We start from the raw sequence: 21,888 nt of genomic DNA, 5'->3' as shown, positions 1-21,888 counted from the left end.
TAAAGTACTGCAGTAAAAGTACATAAGTATTATGAGCTTGATGTAGTTAAAGTATTGCAGTAAAAGTACATAAGTATTATGAGCTTGATTTAGTTAAAGTATTGCAGTAATTAATGAATGAATACTTTTACTGTAGGAGGGTTTTAATGCAGGACTTTTACTTGTAATGGAGTATTTGTACATGCAGTATTGTGTAGTGAAGTAAAGGATCTGAGTACTTCTTCCACCTCTGGTGTCGGTTGAATCTCTTCTGGACTTTACTCAGACTAAATAAACATAACTGTCGACTCTGAGAACGACTGACGGCCTTTTTCATGACTTTCTAACATTTCATAGACTCGACACTTGTATGATCAATAAAACTAATGGATCCATGAATCAGAAACGGTTTGTTCCTTGTTGTCATGGTCCGTCCTGCAAGAGGGAGAATCTGAGCAGAAACCTGCAGCCAGACAGCGAGGCAGAGAGAGCCAATAGGGTCCTTTGGCTCGTGGCTCCTCTCGTGGGTTCGGCCCTCCGCGGACAGGTATAGAGGCTTCATGACCGCCGGCAAACAAACACCATCTTATGGTAAACATGTCAATATTTACTCCTGTAGTCATTGATTGATTTTCATTTACCGTTATCACTGTGTTCCGTGTAATTATCATTTTGATAACAGTAACAATAGAAATAAATCAATGAAAAAAAAACAGTCCAAATTACGTCTTCAGATCATTTCCAATGTTTCAAATACTCACACAGTAAAAATATGTTCTGCAAAATGTAGAAGACTGCCATGAAACAGTTATACATTTACCATTTAAAGACATTTTTATTATTATTATTATTATCATTATTATTATTATTATTATTATTATTATTATTATTATTATTAGAGCAGAAACAGATGTGATTTGTCTTTTTGATTGGAGATAAATGTCCAATCAGAAGCAGAGACATCCAGATATTAAAAGAACAACATAAAAGCAGCAAATAAACAAAAATCCCTGAAATAAAGAAGCAAATATACGGTTCAGATTTCAACATAAATGTGGATTGTAAAGCTGCGACACAAATAAAGTTTGATTTTCCAACATGTGAAAATGTTCAGGACTGTAAAATCAGACACATGTTTATTTCTGATAATAAGAGTTTCTTAACGGACTGTAAAAGTCTTGTTTGGTGACATTTGGAGAAAGATTTAGTTTTTCCAAACCTGCATGTTCAGCATGATGGAAATAGAAAACAGCTGTTAGTTTGGATGAAGTTTGACAGCAGGAGTCCAGATGTTTTCTTCATCTTTCAAATGAAGTGAAAAAGAGAAAAATGAGAGTTTTTCTGTGATAAAGTAAAGTGGAGAACTGTACCTGGATCTGTAGATGTGATGGTTTCTCCTCCATGCTTGCAGCTCTGTGTGCAGTCTGTGTTTGGATGTTGAGCTGTGAGCTTTTGACTTTCTTCTTGGTTTCCTCTCTCAGCTCCTCGTCACATACCTGATCTGACCTCTGACCTCTGACCCGCTGATCGTCACAGCAGAAGAAGACAAACGGACGTCTGTATTCACTTTGTGTGCAGAAAGTTAACCGACACACGTGTTTCACTGTTTTCTTCCTGGAGAAGAAAACACTTGCTTTTTGTCCAAAGCACATTTTCCAAATATAACTATTAATGTTGATGATTTATATCAAAATGTGACTTTTCATTCAAAGTTGAGTTGTGTGAAGGTTGTAGAAATGAGAAACTGACCCTGCGCTAAACTGTGTGTGAATAAACAATAGAACTATTAATAATGTTCAGCTTATTATTAGAGTGCCATTTTTCTGAATCTGACAATAAAGATCAAATGAAAGCTTCTATTATTATTTATGATCCTTTTTTATTGGACATAACAGGTGATACTGCAGTTCCATTTATTTCTGCCTGAGTAACATAAACATACAAATGATCAACTTTACTTGGTACAACACAAAAACAGGAAATAAGAAACATTTCAAACAGATTGTAAACAGATTGATGATCCTGTAAATGAGCTTTTTATTGTGGATATTTAGTAAGGCGCTAAACTGTCAGCTGTTTGTCCTCTAATATTCTGTTCACATACAGCCAGAGCTGCAACAATTAGTCCATTCATTGATTATCCATCAACACTAAATTAACACTTAATCATCATTTGAGTCATTTTGAAGCAAACATTTTCTGCTTTTAGCTTCTCAGGTGTGAAGATTGAATGCTTTTCTTTGTCTTACATGATAATAAACAGAATATTTGACTGTTCTGGACTTTAGTTCAGACAAAATGAGACATTTAAAGACGTCGCCTTTGACTCTGTGAAATTACAACCAGCATTTTACACAATTTACACAATTTCCTGACATTTTATAGACAAAACCATGAATTGATGAATCTATGAATCATGTTTATTTACAGCTCTACATGCACATCCAGTAGAGACACATAAAAACATGTCGCTTTCTGAATTGACTATATGATTAAAAAAACAACTAATTGAACAACAAATAAGAGTAAAAACAACAAAGAGCCTCTATAGGCCAGCAGATACTTACTGTCATTATGTGAGTTATAGTTAGTCGGCAAAACTCTTCCAACATTTTTAAAAACCTTGGTCACAACTTGACGTTTCAGTAAACTTTCAGCCGCTGGTGGTTTTCTCTCTGAGAGCTTCTGAGTTTCACTGAGACTCATAAGGATCAAAGCCACGACCTCCGAACCTCCAAACAGTCCTCTAACAGACTGAGCTATCTGCTCTGAGAACATCAGCTTCTTTTTTACAGCTTTTTAAATGTCAAACAAACTGTCAGTCATGTGGAAACCATGTTGGTTTAGAAACTGCATTTACAAGCAGTGAGAGATCAGGTTGGTACTAAATAACATGAGAAAGTTTCTCTAACAGGAGGAGACTCTTCCTCCTACAGAGAACACAGAGACACTGAACCAGACCAGACTCTAAACCCAGCACACAGAGGCTGAGTGAATGTGGTGTTGAAGGTGTGGAGGTGGATCAGTGTGTCAGAGGAGACTCTGTAGAAGGACAGAGTGCCAGCAGGACAGTCCACATACACTGCTACTCTGTTAGAGACAGAGGAGGAGGAGGAGGAGGAGGAGGAGGAGGAGGAGGAGGAGGAGGAGGAGATGGATGTTTCTCTCTTATTGTGACAGACAGAGTAACCACCATCAGAGCAGTTCAGACTCCAGGACTGATCATTCCCTCCAAACCAACAGTCATTACTGTTTCCTTTCCTGCTGATTCCTCTGTAACTCACTGATATATAAACCAGTCCTCTCCACTCGACCTCCCAGTAACAGCGACCAGTCAGATCATTTCTACACAGCAGCTGAGGCCAGACATCAAATCTGTCTGGATGATCAGGATATGACAGATCCTCCCACACACGTGTCACCTTCCTGTTGTTGTCAGACAGTATGAGGTATCTGTATGCTGTGTTTGGATCCAGTGTGAGTTGACAGAAATCTGATGGAGAGAACGAGACACAATACAGCTGCAGTTATTGATCGATCATCTGATTGATGATGACACCATCTTCATCCTCAGTAGGATGTGAATGAGTGATGTCACAGTTTGAAGTTTGCTTTGTTTTCATGAATGAAATGAAAAACACACTTACGCCTCCAAGGACCTGGTGTCAACCATCGGACTCCAGCAGGCTGCAGGCTGAAAGGAGGAGGGGGGTCAGAGCAGCACGTTCTCTTTCAGCATGCAAACATGGACGTTACATCGCTCTAGTCTACTGTTTGATTATTCTGTTCAAATGTGGGGTTGGGCTTTGATAGACTTTGATCCAATCTGAATCCAGTATCCCAATCCTTCTGAAACCCTGATTGAATCTAATCAGGTTGAACTTTCAACATTTACAGGAAACTTCAGTTAGAAATAACAAAAAGTCAAAGATTGAGTTGAGATGTGTGATCAGCTCTGACAGAGAAAATGTTTCCAGCTCTTCCTCCTCTATCAGACATTGTCTCTCCATACACTCAAAAACATCATTCATGCCATCATTTATTATTAAGCATTTGGATTTCTGTCATTTTCATTCAATCACCACAATTTGAAAATGGATTTATTCAAATCTCATAAAATCTGCAGAAATATTGTAATTCTAAAAATAATGAAATGTGATCAATTAAAACGTATGAACATGGTTTGAATATGGTTTAAGTCAATGAGTTCAAACGTGTGAGATTGGTTTACATATCAAACTCAGGAAGTGGAATCGTTTCTATTCTTGGTCATGCAACAAGCAGCAAAGTGTTTAAGGCCGACTGGCCTCACCTGAGCCTTCACAATGTTTTTGATTCTAATTTCAAGATTAGATTCTAGGAATTGTTATGCTTCTGAAATTACTAATCATAGTTCAGGGTTACCTTAAATTAGCCTTTAACTGTTTGCCTGTCTTTATAGGCATTTGTCTAAGTGGTCAACTGTGCCAAAATAAGTAAATATTTGAAAAGGGAGCACTTTCTTTAACCTTGTGCATGTAAGAACGGTATTTTCTTTTGTTTTTCTGTTTTGTTTTGTTTTTTTAAATAGATTTTTAATATATTTGTTGTTTACGTGTTTTGGTTGCTCTTTTTGTGGGTGTGTGCTGTATGTCAGTGTGTTATGTTGTTGAATGGAAATGGTGTAGTGTGATGTTGTTGTATGGCGACGTTTTGCTGCCTTTGACTTTCTGCAATACCCAAACTGGCCACATGCTCCAAATAGATATTAAATTAATCAAATGTGAAGGTAATCTGACTGTTTTATGTTTTGTTTTTAATGTATTTTAGTTATTGTTTAAGGTGGGGGGCGGGGGGGGGATTAGCAGCCATATATTCCTCCGTTCCACATTGCTTCTATTCATCTCTTTAGCGTCGTCAGGTTAGGCTAACCTATTGTTGCTAACTCTGGAGCTAACCCCCATGCTGCAGCATTTATTAACTGACTGACACACTTTAGTCTGTACTGTAAAAAAGACGAGAGAAAGAGAGAGAGACAGCAGCAGTGGTCGAGCGAGCTAGAGAGTGAATGAAGACAGAGAGGGAGTGCTGGTAGCGAGAGTGCCGGTGAATCAGATCAATAAAACGTTATTTTCTGATCGTTTCACAGTCGTTATGTTCCGGAGGACAAATAGACACGCCCACACCTCCACGCCACCCTGCGGCTGAACGCCACAACGCCTGATTGGGTCTGAATACGACCTTACTGTTCACCTTTTCCTCTGCTCTGCTCACATTCACCGTCACTTTTCTGACAATCACTCTCTCGCTTAAACACTCGCTCACGTACTGCCCTTTTCTTTAAAAGGAGCTACGCAACCTGCAGTTTCCATGGCAACGGCACAGACGTTGACTCGCGTTTCGAAACAGCGCTGCTCAGAGGCTCCCAAACGCTATTGATTTCCGAATGAATGGATATTTGGCGTTATTTTTGGCATTTACTGTTATAGCAGAAACACTGTTCATAGTTTTCAAAACGATATATTTAAAATACATTGGGTTTATTCACTTAAAGTGCATTAATTTGATGCATTTTAAGTTCATTGGGGATATTGCATAAACCTGGTTATTATTTCTTTTACACACATTGGATTTATTAATAAGAATACATAACCTCTCATTCCTGCTTGTTTAATTTATGTTTTAATTATAAAAATGCTTCATGTTAAGTTTATTAGTTTGTATATGTCAAAACTATGCAATTCCAATGGATGGAAATTTTATATGCAATTGAAATACATAAGTCTTACATATTAGGCCTAAATAGTTTTTTGAGTGTACCTGAGAGTCTCCAGTCTCCAGTGTGGATCCTTCAGTCCAGCAGACAGCAGCTTCTCTCCTGAGGCTCCCGGATGATTGTAGCTCAAGTTCAGCTCTCTCAGATGGGAGGGGTTGGAGCTCAGAGCTGAGGCCAGAGAAGCACAGCCTTCCTCTGAGATCAGACATCCTGACAGGCTGCAAACACACAAAACAACACACATGTCAGACAGTCTGAGAGTCCTGCTGTGTGCAGTCAGATACAACAACAAACTGTCTCCACACTAACTAACTAACTAAGAGATGAACTGAATCAGGGAGCTCCAGAAAGTTGAGCATCCAGCCAGATGGGAAAAGTCAGCAGCTGAGGGATGATTCAGCAGCATGTTTTTAGATGTGGACCCCCTAGGGAGGTCTGGGGTCATGACCCCCCAGGAAGAAAATGTTTTCAGCTTTAAAATGTGGATTTACAGTCGATGTTAGCAGGAGGATAAAGAGAAAAACTCACCCTAGAATTAATGTAATCTGACTGCTACAGAAGTAACGTAAGAGGGACATCAGTTCACTGCACACAGCCAAGAGAGCAGAGCCGCGTCCAAAAGTGGATTAAAGTGCATTAATCCACTAAACAATAAAGTTCATCACACAAAACTCAGTGTTTCTCAGGTTGTGCTGAACAAAACTCAGGAGACTCAGCAGCACAAATATTCCTGTTCTCTGTTTAGAGTCTTCAGGTTAGGCTAACCCACTGATGCTAACAATTGATGCTAACCTACTGATGCTAACAATTGATGCTAACAACTGATGCTAACCCACTGATGCTGACCCATTAATGCTAACACACTAATCCTAACATACTGATGTTAACCCACTGATGCTAAAAATTGATGCTAACCCACTGATGCTGACCCATTAATGCTAACACACTAATCCTAACATACTGATGTTAACCCACTGATGCTAAAAATTGATGCTAACCCACTGATGCTGACCCATTAATGCTAACACACTAATGCTAACATACTGATGTTAACCCACTGATGCTAAAAATTGATGCTAATCCACTGATGCTAACAATTGATGCTAACAACTGATGCTAAAATTGATGCTAATCCACTGATGCTAACACACTAATGCTAACATACTGATGTTAACCCACTGATGCTAAAAATTGATGCAAACAACTGATGCTAACCCACTGATGCTGACCCATTAATGCTAACACACTAATCCTAACATACTGATGTTAACCCACTGATGCTAAAAATTGATACTAACCCACTGATGCTAACCCATTAATGCTAACACACTAATGCTAACATACTGATGTCAACCCACTGATGCTAAAAATTGATGCTAATACACTGATGCTAAAATTGATGCTAACAACTGATGCTAATCCACTGATGCTAACACACTAATGCTAACAATTGATGCTAACATACTGATGTTAACCCACTGATGCTGACCCATTAATGCTAACACACTGATGCTAACAATTGATGCTAACAAGTGATGTTAACCCACTGATGCTAAAAATTGATGCTAATCCACTGATGCTACCTATTTATGCTAACAACTGATGCTAAAATTGATGCTAATCCACTGATGCTAACACACTAATGCTAACAATTGATGCTAACATACTGATGTTAACCCACTGATGCTAAAAATTGATGCAAACAACTGATGCCAACCCACTGATGCTGACCCATTAATGCTAACACACTAATGCTAACATACTGATGTTAATCAACTGATGCCAAAAATTGATGCTAATCCACTGATGCTAACAACTGATGCTAACCCACTGATGCTAAAAATTGATGCAAACAACTGATGCTGACCCATTGATGCTAACACACTGATGCTAACCCACTTATGCTAACAATTGATACTAACAACTGATGCTAACCCACTGATGCTAATGTTTGTCTTATTGATTCATTGGCTTTATTTCCTCGCCCACTGTAGCGAGTGAATCTGTCTGTAGTGAAACCGGGGCTAACCTGTTCTGCCTCCGCAGGCTGCATTTCACTCAGCTGCCCGACAGACCTGCTGCTTCTTCCCACTTTAACCTGAATAACAAACCGGGGCTCGGTGCTTCGGTTGGATCCAAACGGAGAGCCGGGGCTAACGTTAGCTGGGAGGCTAGCTGAGGCTAACTGACTGTGCTTCCCTCCGGTCATGCTGCGGGTAACGCTCCGCTAGCCTCCCAGCTATCCCCGGCTCTCCGTTTGGATCCAGTGAAGTGGAGCCTGCGGAGGAAACACCGGGACCGTCAGGATGTAATAGTCCCTGGAGGAGCTACGGTGTTCGGCTGCACAGATAGGAAACCCCTCGGCTGACAGGATGTACCACTTTGTTTGAAAAAACCTTTTTCTTCTTCTTTGTGGTTTATAACAGCGGTTGGCAACCAGCGTATTAGGTGCATTACCGCCACCTTCTGCTTCAGACTGTGGACCAAAGATTAAATCCTACACATTAATCCTGTCTGTCTAATAAACTCAAAGAAAACTACTGCTGCACCCACTTGGCAGGTTCATTCAAGTTTTAATGCTGAGCTCCTGAACTCCAGTCTTCCTGAGTTCTTCCTTCATAATTTGTCTTTATTGATCATTAATACAATCTATGATTGCAGGTGTAATAGTCTCCTCAGCCAGCTGGAATAAAATACGTGCACATATCTGCATCAGCAAAAATGAGTCAAAAAGTAATCGTGTTAAATAATCGTGATCTCAATATTGACCAAAATAATCGTGAGTATGATTTTTGCCATAATCGAGCAGCTCTAGTTCTTATATTAACATAGTGTGCTTCAATCTCAATTTTTCATTTCTTCATATATTTATTATAAAAACATCTTTCAAACTAAACAAATCCTAATTTGATAATAAAATATGAATATATTATATAATGAATATGAATATATTTCACTCTAATAGGTTCTTCGAGGTCACCTGTGTAAAAGTTGTTTCTGTGTTTGTTTTATTTTATTTCATCTTCTGTTGAGAATTTCAATGAGTTCCTTTAAAATAAGCTGTTGGAATATCCAAGGTCTTTACTCCTCAGTCTTTGGTCTGAAGAGTAAAACCTATCAATAATAATGACATCATAATCCTATCAGAAACATGGTGTAGAGGTGATGTACCCACACACTGTCCTCCCAGCTACAGAGAGATTATTGCCCCTTCCCACAAATGATCTACTGTTAGTCCAGCAGAGACTCAGGAGGACTCATTATATGCTACAAGTCACATTTACACAATTCACTACAAATTCTCAACATCAGAAAATAAAAAGAGATCTTCTCCCTACACAGAAGGATATATATCTATGTGCTGTGAGTCCCCTTACTTCTCTGATGACATGTTTCCCTGCCTTGAGTCACAGATATGTCATTACCAGGGGCAGCAAATATAATAATCTGTGGTGATTTTAACGCCCGGACTGGTGCACAACCTGAAGTCACCAGTAGTCAAGGAGACAGTTTGATCATCCCAGTCTCCCCAGTCCTCCACAGACTGGTCCCAGCAGGTAGAACCACAGTGAACACACATCAGTCCATCATGTAGACCAGGTCTGCACATTATTTGATATGAAACCAGTCAGACTGAAGTCTGTTGTGGGGAGACTGGGGTAACCTGTTTTACATTTACGTGACTTTCAACTGGCAGCTAAACGTCAACTTGTTGAGCGCTAGGCTAACATTAGCTTAGCTGGCTAGCTACCATCAGTAGCAAACCGTTATCTATCTGTCCATCGTTTATGTTAACTGGTTTTCACTGACTGAACCTTCAACAACAATAATATGAATCTTATTGTTGTTATTCCATCATGCGGATGTTTGATCTAAACTCAGAACTATGAGCTAAAGTTGAGCGATGCTGTGTTTACATATTCCACGCTGGTCTGTTTCACGCACATGCACGCTGGAAACAATCCCATTGGCTCGTGAGTGTGACAATCTGCAACAACATCATCTGGTTGATGCAACTCTCACTGTTTTATTGACACAATCAGAGTCCACAGAGAATGAATGGAGAGTTATCTCTCTCTCTCTCAGCTAAATAAATATTCATAATGTTTTATAACAATAATCAGAACACATTATAAAGCATTTTATTAAGATTTATAAGGTCAAGAATCATATCAATCATTTTATAAAGCATTATAATCACTTATCACTCACCAAGTTTTTTAATGACTCACTTTTGTTGATCAAACGTTTACATTAAAGTAAAATATAAATAGAAATAGTTTCAGGTTTTATCTATAATTTGAGTGTTTAGTGAGTTTTTTGGGGAAACGTTAGTGAAATGTAAATGTTCATCATTCAGTTGTTCAATGTCTGTTATGACTCGTTAAACTAATTAATTCATTTTAACGTTTTGTGTTCTTATAAATATTTTAATGATATTTTTTCACTTTTCTTAAAGCAAACAATGAGCACTTATAGTGACTTATAAGCAGCTTGTAATGTATTATATCTGCATATTCCTCAGGAATTACATTACTTCACTTAAAGCACCCAATGACCAGTTAGAGTCACTTATAACCACATTTTAATGCATTATAACAGTGATTATTGATGCATTATAAAATGATTATAATGTATTACAACTATGAGAATTATAATACACTATGATCCTTGTAAAACATGTCAGTGAGTGACCAGCAGTTATGAAGTATTATGATTCTTGACCTTATAAGTCATTATAAAATGCTTTATAATGTGTTATGATTATTGTTATAAAGCATTATGAATATTTATGAGTGTTTATAACTATAATTATACAGTGCTAGAAGCAGATTATAACACATTATAAGTATGTTTATAATGCATTATAGACATGGGCTTCATAGAAAGTGTTACCATAAACATTTCTCAACTAAATTGTCTCTTTTCCTTTTTTTGTACATGTACATTTCAAATGAATGCACATATCAGGCCTTTTACATGTTATAGTACATACACATTAGCTTTTAAGTCCATTTCAAATAAGCACAAACTGCCTTACGTGCTTTCCCAGCGCTACAACAGCAGCTTAGCATGTAGCACTTGGCCTAGCTTCTAGGCTGCAATTAAGCCTACAGTGGTTAGCGGCTAAAAAGCTGCATCAGCTATATTCTCATCACATCACACAAACATTATATCCTGACTGGCTTTTTGCTTCACCATACCTTTCAAGGTAAACTAACACACCATTCAATGATTTTGGAACAAAACCTTAATGCTAACCAGCTAACCTCGGGTGACTAACTCACCAGGATAATCCATTAATTTGGAGGGAAACGCCCGCCGGAGTCCCGAAGATTCTTTTTCCACAGCCGCTCTGCAGCTTAGCAGTTTTCTCTCTCTGGCAACACGCCAGCTCCACTCGGTTTCGACTTATTTAAATCTGATATTAAAACGCCTTATTTTACTCTTTCCAAACTAACTCATTTTAGCCAAACACCCGTCTGAGGAGCTGCGCTGCAGTAACTGAAGAGAGACTAGAATCTTCTCTGTGCGCAGCCGCTTAGCTAGCAGCTACCGCTAGCAGCTACCGCTAGCAGCTACCGCTAGCAGCTACCGCTAGCAGCTACCGCTAGCAGCTACCGCTAGCAGCTACCGCTAGCAGCTACCGCTAGCAGCTACCGCTAGCAGCTACCGCTAGCAGCTACCGCTAGCCTGCCTGTGAGGCGTTTAGGGAACATCAGTAAATTGTACCATCTACCGATAGCCTTAGTGTGAGGCGTTTAGCGAACATTGTTAAATTATAGCATTTACCACTAACCTGCGCGCAAGGCGTTTAGGGAACATCTGCAAGTTGTAGCGTCTACTGATAGTCTGCATCAAGAGACAGTCCACTGAAATCATATTTTTCTCTTTTAAATCATTTAGCAGTGACTTTTACAGTGGTTTACTTTCAGTATCAGGTTTAGTTTTAATTCCAATCAGTTTCCACTATATATTAACACTGTTTACTACAAAGAACAATATAGTCTTATGACTTGAAAGTTCACTAACATTGTTCAAATGGTCTGGAAAGGATGCAAAAACTGAATCACATATTCCTTCACACACACAATTTGTCCAGTTCTGTCAAAATCATCTGCCTTGAAATGACAGCTAAAGAGAACTGTAGTGCCATTTGGCTCAAAATCCTTCCATCTGACAGCTATGGCCAAGCAAAGGCTGGGCGATGTAACCAAAATCTCATATCCCAATATACGTAATTTCATATTCTGATAATGATAGCTATCCCGATGTAACATATTTTAATTCAGTGAATAAATAGTTAGTCTGTTGTGTGTGTGTGTGCGTGCAGCGCAGCAGAGGAGAGACAAACAGCGGTGGAGAGTTGATGACAACTAAACTTGTTACATTACTGTAAGTGCAATAAAAGCTTTGTGAGTAAAAAGCCAAGAAGTGTAATTTATCAATGTAATCCGTACAAAAGATGAATGTGATTTGAATCACAATGAAATAGAGCATAATATGAAGAGATCACATCATCACATGATATAGATCGTCATATCACACAGCCCTAGCCCAAACTTTCTTTAGTCCGGGATTTCTGGGGAACCTTTGACAAAAACAAGGCCATCTCAAGATGACTGAATTATGCAGCCAGTGCATTGAGCTAGTAGCATAAATATGACTTACTAGATCTAGCTAATTTAAGCTAATGTTAGCTAATGTGTATAATCTCATGAGCACAAACACACTCAAATTCTGATAGTGAAACAAGTCATTTCATTGTGATACTCAAAACAATTTATCCACTGTTGCAACATTAGGTTATGGCCAGTATGTACTGCATGTGAGTAGTTTAGGGAACATCGGTAAATTGATGCCTTTTTAAAGACATCAGAGTGTTATTTAAGGTGTAAAAAAGTAATACAACACAAATGCTGTGTTTTTGTGTCAGAAACATTGAAAAAGTTACTTCTTCTTTAATTTATTTGTTGATGTATTGTCTCAAAATATAAAAAGTGACATTTAACTTGTTGAGTGGTGTGAAGACATTATTATCAGGCCTCAATAATCAGGCAAGGAATGAGACTTTTAAAATGGGCAATTAGTAACTTGATTCCTGATTATGAAGTTTATTTCTCTGTAATTAGTAATTTATGGTGCCTACAATTAAAAAAAAAGACATTTAGGAAATTTAGTACAAAGTTGGACTGATCTGCTAAAATTATAAATAAATTGGTCAGAATGTAAATGGTTTAAAAATTTACTTCATTTTACTGACCTGCAGAAGTTAGACAGAAACTAGTTGGAAATTAAGCTGCAACAACTCACATACTTACCATGAAATTACCATGAAATTCAAGGTAAATGTTGGGATAATTTGTAGGCTGATTTCAAAGAAATTTTAAATAAGTTACTTGGTAATTATCACCTAATTACCATGAAGTTTTCAGAGCTGTAAAATGAAGTGTTACCAAAAACCTGTAAAATCATCTGTGGTATTAAAAAAATCAACAACATAAATAAAAGAAAACAATATAATCTGCATGAAAAGTAATTCTCTACTGCTGAAATGTCATAAAAACTGGTTTGACAAATCATATCAGCAGAGACAATCCTGCACAGGTTTAATGTTTATCCTCTAATATCATTCAGATTTTAAATGTTCATCAGATGAACAGATTGATGAATCCTGACCTGAGAGTTTCCAGTGTACAGTGTGGACTCTCCAGTCCAGCAGACAGCTGCTTCAGTCCTGAATCCTGCAGGTTGTTGTTACTGAGGTTAAGCTCTCTCAGACTACAGGACTGGGAGCTGAGAACTGAGGACAGAGCTGCACAGCTTCTCTCTGAGAGGTTACAGCCACTCAGCCTGGAGAGACAGTAATGAACAAAAAGATAAATGATCTTTGTTAAAATGCTGATTCTGGACTCTTGCTGATGCTGGATATAAATTCTTTTCTCAGCTCTGGTTAAAATCTTTGCTGTTCTATTCTAAACATCTTGGAGACCTGACAGTTAAATATGACAAAATCTGTGATAAACAGACATGTAATAATGTAAATCGCATGACATCAAAGCAAAGATCAGTTTCTCTATCTCAGCCAGAGTTCATATATGTGTGCTGTAAAGTATATTAAGCTGAATCAAAGAAAGATAAAGTAGAAAATTCAAACATTTTCTTTCCTGTGAAAAATAAAATCCTGGTGGAAAACTTCTGCCGATCAGAAATCTTGACATTAGAGAGGCTGAACCTTATAGTTTAGAAAAATATCTCAAAGACAAACTGTGACTTGATCTGACCTGAGATTTTCCAGTGTACAGTGTACACTCTCCAGTCCAGCAGACAGCTGCTTCAGTCCTGAATCCTGCAGGTTGTTGTTACTGAGGTCAAGCTCTCTCAGACTAGAGGACTGGGAGCTGAGAACTGAGGACAGAGCTGCACAGCTTCTCTCTGAGAGGTTACAGCCACTCAGCCTGGAGAGACAGTAATGAACAAAAAGATAAATAATCTTTGTTAAAATGCTGATTCTGGACTCTTGCTGATGCTGGATATAAATTCTTTTCTCAGCTCTGGTTAAAATCTTTGCTGTTCCATTCTAAACATCTTGGAGTCCTGACAGTTAAATATGACAATATCTGTGATAAACAGAAATGTAATAATGTAAATCACATGACATCAAAGCAAAGATCAGTTTCTCTATCTCAGCCAGAGTTCATATATGTGTGCTGTAAAGTATATGAAGCTGAATCAAAGAAAGATAAAGTAGAAAATTCAAACATTTTCTTTCCTGTGAAAAATAAAATTCTGGTGGAAAACCTGACATTAGAGAGGCTGAACCTTATAGTTTAGAAAAATATCTCAAAGACAAACTGTGACTTGATCTGACCTGAGATTTTCCAGTGTACAGTGTGGACTCTCCAGTCCAGTAGACAACTGTTTCATTCCTGAATCCTGCAGGTTGTTGTTACTGAGGTCAAGCTCTCTCAGACTAGAGGACTGGCAGCTGAGAACTGAGGACAGAGCTGCACAGCTTCTCTCTGAGAGGTTACAGTCAGTCAGCCTGGAGAGACAATAAAAAGAAAAAAAGTTAGAAATTCTTTATTTTTCTGTCCTGTTAGTGTTAACCCTAACCCACATTTATATCATGATAAATAAATCCAACTATCTGTGTACTTACAGAGCTTTGTTGGAGGCTTTGATCACTGGCAGCAGCCTCAGAAGAGCCTCCTCTGAAGCAGAGTATTTCTTCAGGTCAAACACATCCAGATCTTTTTCTGATGACAGTAAGATGAAGACCAGAGCTGACCACTGAGCAGGAGACAGTTTATCTGTGGAGAGACTTCCTGACCTCAGGGACTGTTGGATCTCCTCCAATAGAGAACGATCCTTCAGTTCATTCAGACAGTGGAACAGACTGATGCTTTTCTCTGCAGACAGATTCTTACTGATCTTCTTCTTGATGTACTTGACTGTTTCCTGATTGGTCTGTGAGCTACTTCCTGTCTGTGTCAGCAGTCCTCTTAGGAGAGTCTGATTGGTCTGCAGTGACAGACCCAGGAGGAAGCGGAGGAACAAGTCCAGGTGTCCATTTGGACTCTGTAAGGCCACGTCCACAGCACTCTGGTAGAAACGTGTTGATTTATCTTTTCTTATTTTAGACCACCAGGGTGTTTTTTTTTCTTCTGCCAGCAGATTGACTCCAGAGTTCATGAATGTCAGATGGACATGAAGAGCAGCCAGAAACTCCTGAACGCTCAGATGGATGAAGCAGAACACTGTTTCTTCAAACATCCCACAGTCTTCCTCTTTAAAGACCTGTGTGAACACTCCTGAGCACACTGAGGCTTCTCTGATATCGATGCCACACTCTGTCAGGTCTGATTCATAGAAGATCAGGTTGCCTTTCTGTAGCTGCTCAAAAGCCAGTTTCCCCAGAGACTCAATCATCTTCCTGCTCTCTGGTTTCCAGTGTGGATCTTTTTCTGCTCCTCCATCATACTTGACATTCTTCAGTTTGGACTGAAGCACTACAAGGCGGAGGTACATCTCAGTCATGGTCTTGGGCAGCTCTCCTCCCTCTCTGTTTTTCAACACATGCTCCAGAACTGTAGCAGTGATCCAGCAGAAGACTGGGATGTGGCACATGATGTGGAGGCTTCTTGATGTCTTGATGTGGGAGATGATTGTTCTGGCCTGCTTCTCATCTCTGAATCTCTTCCTGAAGTACTCCTCTTTCTGTGGATCAGTGAACCCTCTGACCTCTGTCAACATGCCGACACACTCAGGAGGGATCTGATTGGCTGCTGCAGGTCGTGTGGTTATCCAGAGGCGAGCAGAGGGAAGCAGTTTCCCCCTGATGAGGTTTGTCAGCAGCACATCCACTGAGGTGGACTCTGTAACATCAGTCAGGATCTCATTGTTGTGGAAGTCCAGAGGAAGTCGACACTCATCCAGACCGTCAAAAATGAACAGAACCTGGAACTCTTCAAACCTGCAGATTCCTGCTTCTTTGGTTTCAGTAAAGAAGTGATGAACAAGTTCCACCAAGCTGTACTTTTTCTCTTTCAGCATATTCAGCTCTCTGAAAGTGAATGGAAATGTGAACTGTATGTACTGGTTGGCTTTGTCTTCAGCCCAGTCCAGAGTGAACTTCTGTGTTAAGACTGTTTTCCCAATGCCAGCCACTCCCTTTGTCATCACTGTTCTGATTGGTTCATCTCTTCCAGGTGAGGGTTTGAAGATTTCTTCTTGTCTGATTGTTGTTTCTGGCCTGTCTGGTTTCCTGGATGCTGTTTCAATCTGTCTGACCTCATGTTCATCATTGACTTCTGCAGTCCCTCCCTCTGTGATGTAGAGCTCTGTGTAGATCTGATTCAGAAGGGTTTGGTTTCCTGCTTTAGCAATCCCCTCAAACACACACTGGAACCTCTTCTTCAGGCTAGACTTCAGTTTGCACTGGCACACAATAAGAATCTCTGAAGAAACAACAATTGACAGAAATGAGAAGATGTGATAGAAAATATTAATCATAAAAGTATTTTCCTGTATGTTTGGTATCTGTTCAGGTCATTGGAGTTTCATGTCCTCATCTGGCATTTCACAGTATTATAGAAAGAGCATTTAATAATATTCAACAAGCAGAGGGTCTGTTTAATCAGAACTGCTTGTTGAATTGTTGAACAGTGTTGAAACTCTTGTCACCCCGCACGTTTCCAACATTGGAGCTTTTGTTGGATTGTTCTGAACCTAATGATCCAACATTCACTCCGACTTTACACAGTGATTGCTCAGGTTTGTGGAGGAGAGAAACTTCTCTCTCAGGCTTCCTTTTTAAAATTCATTGCACAGCTACTTCTGTCACTTTTCATGTGAGTATTCAGAGGTAACATATGCTGTTTCCACTACAGGAACTCAACGTGTATCCATTGTTACTGGTTCTGCTTGTGTTTCCACTGTTCTTCCCTCACTTTGAGGATGAGCTGCTGAACCTAAATGATATTTAATACAAGTTCAGGTTCTCTCAGAGGAAGGAATGCAACAGCTGGTTTAATGCAGGAATGAATAATTCAGGACATGAGTTTAGACAAACATTGCAGGGAAGTTAGTTTCAGTGTACAGTATACTCTGCCTACTGTCACAACTCCACACAGTTGACCAATCAGGTTGTAAAGTGGATGTGATTGTTGGTTTTGGAGCAATCCAACACAAATTGTTGGACTTTGCCCTCTAGAGGAGCTCTGACTATCCAACAAGTGCTTCAGCTGGAGCACACTGAAGCCTTAAGAACCATTCACACCTGGACTCATTGGACTCTAAGGACTGACAGGCAGATGGAATAATAACCCACATGTGGCTTAATAATGGTGAGTTCAGACAGAACACAAAGTGAATTTTTCACGCAGCGCATATCGCTGGGCTTTATGAATGTACTTCATGAACGTACAGAGAGGAGAGAGAAAAAGGAGAGAAACTGGAGGGAAATAATAGAAAGAACCAGAGTTCCTGCTGAGTTCTGAGTTCAGTCAGAGGCTGAACTAAACACAAACACAAAGAGGCACACTCCCAAAGACACGGTTGGTGTCTTGCTAGCTGGCTAACAGCTAATGTACAGTTGGTATTTTGGCTGTTGGGTCAAATAAACACAAATGATCCAACAGTAAAACTTGTGCTAGTAACACAAGGTGAAAATTAGCTTTGCATTGTGTCTGAACACAGCTTTAAGGTGTAAACATCCCTGCAGAGGTTAAACACCTGTGACTTCCCACCAGTCAGTCAGAACTAAAGAAGACTTTTGGATGAGAGGAGAAACACCTTGAAGAATCTAAAACAAGTCCACCGACTGTTGACTGAGCACTTCTAAATATCTTTGTAACATCACATTTATAATCTTTCCATGACTTACCTGAAGGATCTGAGATGGTGTTTGACAAACGTTCCAATAGATCCTTCTGACTGATCTTCCCCAAAACCATTCTGGTCACTTCAATAGTGTTAATACAGTAGTTCTCGACCATCTGATCCACTGTTTCAGTTCTGTTTGCTTTCTCCAGTCGACTCTTTGGGATTGCTTTGAAGCCTTCAAGGACCCCCCGCTGATACAGGTACCACTTGAATTTTTCAAAGTCTTCAGATCCCAAATCCTCCAAACACTCCAAGACAACCTCTGGAGGTGTTGCCATCTTTTGTCCTGCTAAGATCTGAAAGGTATGACAAAAATTTGTATTTGATTAACAATTAAACAGTTAATTTTCAGGATAACCAACACTGAAGTACTGATCAATATTATTATTGTCACAGTCCTGTCTGGTCTCATTGTGTTTTCTGGGTTTTGGTTGTCTGTTTGCTCTGTGTGTCCCTCCTGTGTTCCTGTACTCCTCCCCAGCCTGCTTTTCCCTCCACACCTGTCCTGCATCAGCCTCGTCAGCCCTGCCCTGTTCCATTTGTTCTCCCAGCCAATCGGCTCCCTTCCTGTTCTCCTGCCTAGTCACCTGTTCCCTGTTCCCTCGTTAGTTCTGTCTGTATTTAAGTCCAGTTTTCAGTTCAGTCTTTGTTGAATAGTCTGTTCATTCTGCCTGTTCCTGAGCTACAGTTGTTAAGTTTCAATAAATATCTGTGCTTCAGATCCTATCTGCCTGCCGTCTCTTGCACTTGGGTCCACCTGCCTTCACTCCATCATGACAGAACAATTCAAACAATAATGGACCCAGCGGATGGATTGTTTTCTCAAGAACTATGTGAGATAACTTATAACCTTTTGTGTCTTTGAAATGACTGGAAATAGGCCTCCAGTAGTGAGGACAGAGAGGCAGCCTTATCATTGGCACACCGGGCAGCGTCTTCAAAGTCTTGGTTGAAGAAATTGCTACCTGGGTGGGCAGAGGACTTTATTAACACTCATGAATCCCAGCCTGCACCTCAGTCAGCTGACCACCAGCATGCTAGCTACCAGCATGCTAGCCTTCACCATGCATCTCAGCCTGCACTCCAGTAGGCCTTTTCCATATACATGTGCTGGCTTGGTTTGACTCGGTGCATCAGCCCAGTGCTGCTGGGATTTGCGTCTTCATTACAACAGGGCTACCTGCTTGAAGGTGTCTTAAAAGACCACTTTACTGATTTTCAACCATATCTCCATCTATCTGAATTAGGGATGTAGTGTGAAAAACAGTTGTTTTTAATGTTCTGTGTCTCTGAGATGCAGCTTCAAAATCTGTTGTTCTTCCAGGAACCAGTGACGTCATTGGTTCTTGAAGAACTACAGCATGTTTTCTGTAGGACAATAACAACTGCCACAAATGGTTTCATAACATCTGTGTGGGTTGAGAGGAGGAGCTGGACCATGATTATTTAATGTCTTATTGGTGTCTCGATGGTTAATCTTTTTTCTTGTCTCATTAAAAATATATTATGTGAATAAATCTTTTCCTATCATTCGTCTTTGATCTAAAATATTTAATTTTAAATAATGAACTCTTCTGTTTATAGTTGTGCTATGAATACTCTGCTTGGTGTGAATTACTTGTAAGATATATGTACATACAGTATATATGTGTGTGTATAATTGCTGAATTTAATGCATCAGATGGTATTTTGTAAGTGTTGGAACTTAGAAGAGAATTTAATAAACATCCAGCAGGTGGTGGTAACGCAGCAAAATGGAAATTAAGGAGCCTTAACTGCATTATTTGGAGTTGTTGAAGCTTGTTATGTTATTGTGAAGGACAGATGTTTTGTTATAATTGATGTAGACTTTGTAGACTCAGGAACAACCTGAAAGTCCTGTAAAATCAGCAGCGCGTAGTGTTTACAGCGTGAAGAGAGAGCTGCTAAAAGACCAGTGATGGCGTCTTTTATCTGACTCTGGTAAAGACAAATCTAAAGTAAATGATTAAAACAATATATGGTCAGAAAGGTAAGAAGTTCTACTTTTACACCATCAAACTAGTTGGAAACATCACATGATCATTTATAACAGTAGTTAAAGCGAGGGCATAGGTTTGGTTTAACTCTGGTAGGGACATTTGATGTTGGACGGTGTAAATAATTGTGTGTGTGTGTACTTGCTCTCTATCACTCTTTTCTCTTTCATAGAAACATGTTCACACACACATAAAGAGCCTGACTCTGCTAAATGTTTACTTTACTCAATATGCATTTACTGACTGACCTGAAACTGGACTGTATCATGATGTTTTCTCTGATCTTTACATTTTATTTTATTGATTGACTACTTCACTATAAATCTGAGACCAAAACTAACATTTAAAATGAACATATCATAGACTGTCACAATAAATGTGTAGAAACCTGTAGGTAATGTGCTGCTCTGTAACTCGCTGCTGTAGGTTTTCAAACCTCACCTGAGATTCTGTCCTCCTTTCACTCCTTCTTTTAATTAAACAACATGTCTGAGCAACAATCACAAATTAGCAAACAACAACTAACGCCTGAAATTAAATATAATATCAAATGATCTTAGTTTTGTCCAGTAAAGTCGGTTCGATTCTGTGACGTTTGGAACATTTAAACTATAAACACTAACTGCTTCAGATTCTCCACCTCACTGACTCCACTAATGCTGCTGCTGCTGCTGTTAGTCAACAATGTGTACAGCTTGAAGTTGAGGGTTGCCAGATCATCAGGTCCAGTATCCTCCATATCCTGCTCTTTCACTCTTTATCATAATATCACTCTTGTTGCAGAAAACACACAAACCTGTCAACTCTGCAGAGATCTCACTGTTAATATTACGTGCAGTTAAAACAGCTGGATTGTTAGAGATCAGTAAAAATACTGGTTGGGACAATCCAGCAACACCTTCCTCACCCAAATCTACACCCATGAGTTAAAGCAACATCTTAATAGAAAGTTGTGTGAAAGGTGTGGAGCTCAGGACAGTGAGGTTAATCTCCTGGTGGAAGCACCATCCAGTTGTTTATTGATAGATTGGAGCACACTGACCTGTATGTCGGTGGTGTTCAGGTCCTCGGTGTCGGTGGATGAGTCCGGTGGTCTAGTTGTCCGGGTTCTTGTTTTCCTCCTCCATTACACACTTGTTATTTATTTATTGATGTTGTCCTCCTGAACTTCCTCTGCCTGAGTAAAACCAATAAAAAGATGATAAAGAAGTGAACGTTTGTCTGTAACTGCTTCTCTAAATCCGTCTGTCTGAACTCTGTGACTCTTCGGCTCCGTTCACCTCAACGTCCTCTTTTCCCACAGTGCAGAGAAACCTCCTGACCTTTGACCTTTCTGTAAACTGTCTGCTGCCTTCATGGACTGAAGACTGTTGTAAGAGCCAAATGTCATCATAATGTTCTGTATTATTGCTGTAAATGAATGATTCTATATTCAGATCATTGTTGACTAATTGTGAATTGTTTGCTGTTAGTTGCTGATGTTTCCAGTATACTGTGGGTGTTACTGGGTCATTACTGGTAAAGTCACTTCCTAGCGTTAGAATCTACACTGCAAAACTCCCCTACTGGAAACGCTACTAAATATTCTGTGAACTAGTGAAATTTGATCATTTCAAGCAAGAAAATCTGCCAAAAATGACTTAAGAAGTTTTCTTGAAACGAGCATAAAAATGTAGCCGCTATCAAACATGATCTAACCTTAAAACTAGTTTTAAAATCAGATTTAAGCCTGTTTGGCTTCATATTAGA

The 21,888-nt window shown here is 39.3% G+C and overlaps 1 protein-coding gene and 1 long non-coding RNA gene across 2 annotated transcripts; one reads left to right on the top strand and one right to left on the bottom strand.

The window, feature by feature from the left end:
- Nucleotides 1-156: 156 nt before the first annotated feature.
- Nucleotides 157-2,158, top strand: LOC121897896. The gene is made up of 2 exons (XR_006096306.1): nucleotides 157-570; nucleotides 1,461-2,158. It is a non-coding gene; the product is annotated as an uncharacterized LOC121897896 (long non-coding RNA).
- LOC121897890 (NLR family CARD domain-containing protein 3-like) lies at nucleotides 1,982-21,263 on the bottom strand. Its single transcript, XM_042412683.1, has 7 exons — nucleotides 21,182-21,263; nucleotides 18,123-18,417; nucleotides 14,898-16,695; nucleotides 13,415-13,588; nucleotides 5,779-5,952; nucleotides 3,621-3,673; nucleotides 1,982-3,472 (listed from the first exon to the last, which is right to left on the bottom strand). The coding sequence occupies exons 2-7, from the start codon at nucleotides 18,397-18,399 to the stop codon at nucleotides 2,910-2,912; spliced, it is 3,039 nt and encodes a 1,012-aa protein (XP_042268617.1). The 5' UTR covers nucleotides 18,400-18,417; nucleotides 21,182-21,263; the 3' UTR covers nucleotides 1,982-2,909.
- Between the last annotated feature and the right edge of the window lie 625 nt (nucleotides 21,264-21,888).

Source organism: Thunnus maccoyii, chromosome 1 (assembly GCF_910596095.1).
Source record: "Thunnus maccoyii chromosome 1, fThuMac1.1, whole genome shotgun sequence".
NCBI lineage: Eukaryota > Metazoa > Chordata > Actinopteri > Scombriformes > Scombridae > Thunnus > Thunnus maccoyii.
The sequence above is the reverse complement of the archived record's forward strand: the minus strand, read 5'-3'. Positions and strand labels throughout refer to the sequence as shown.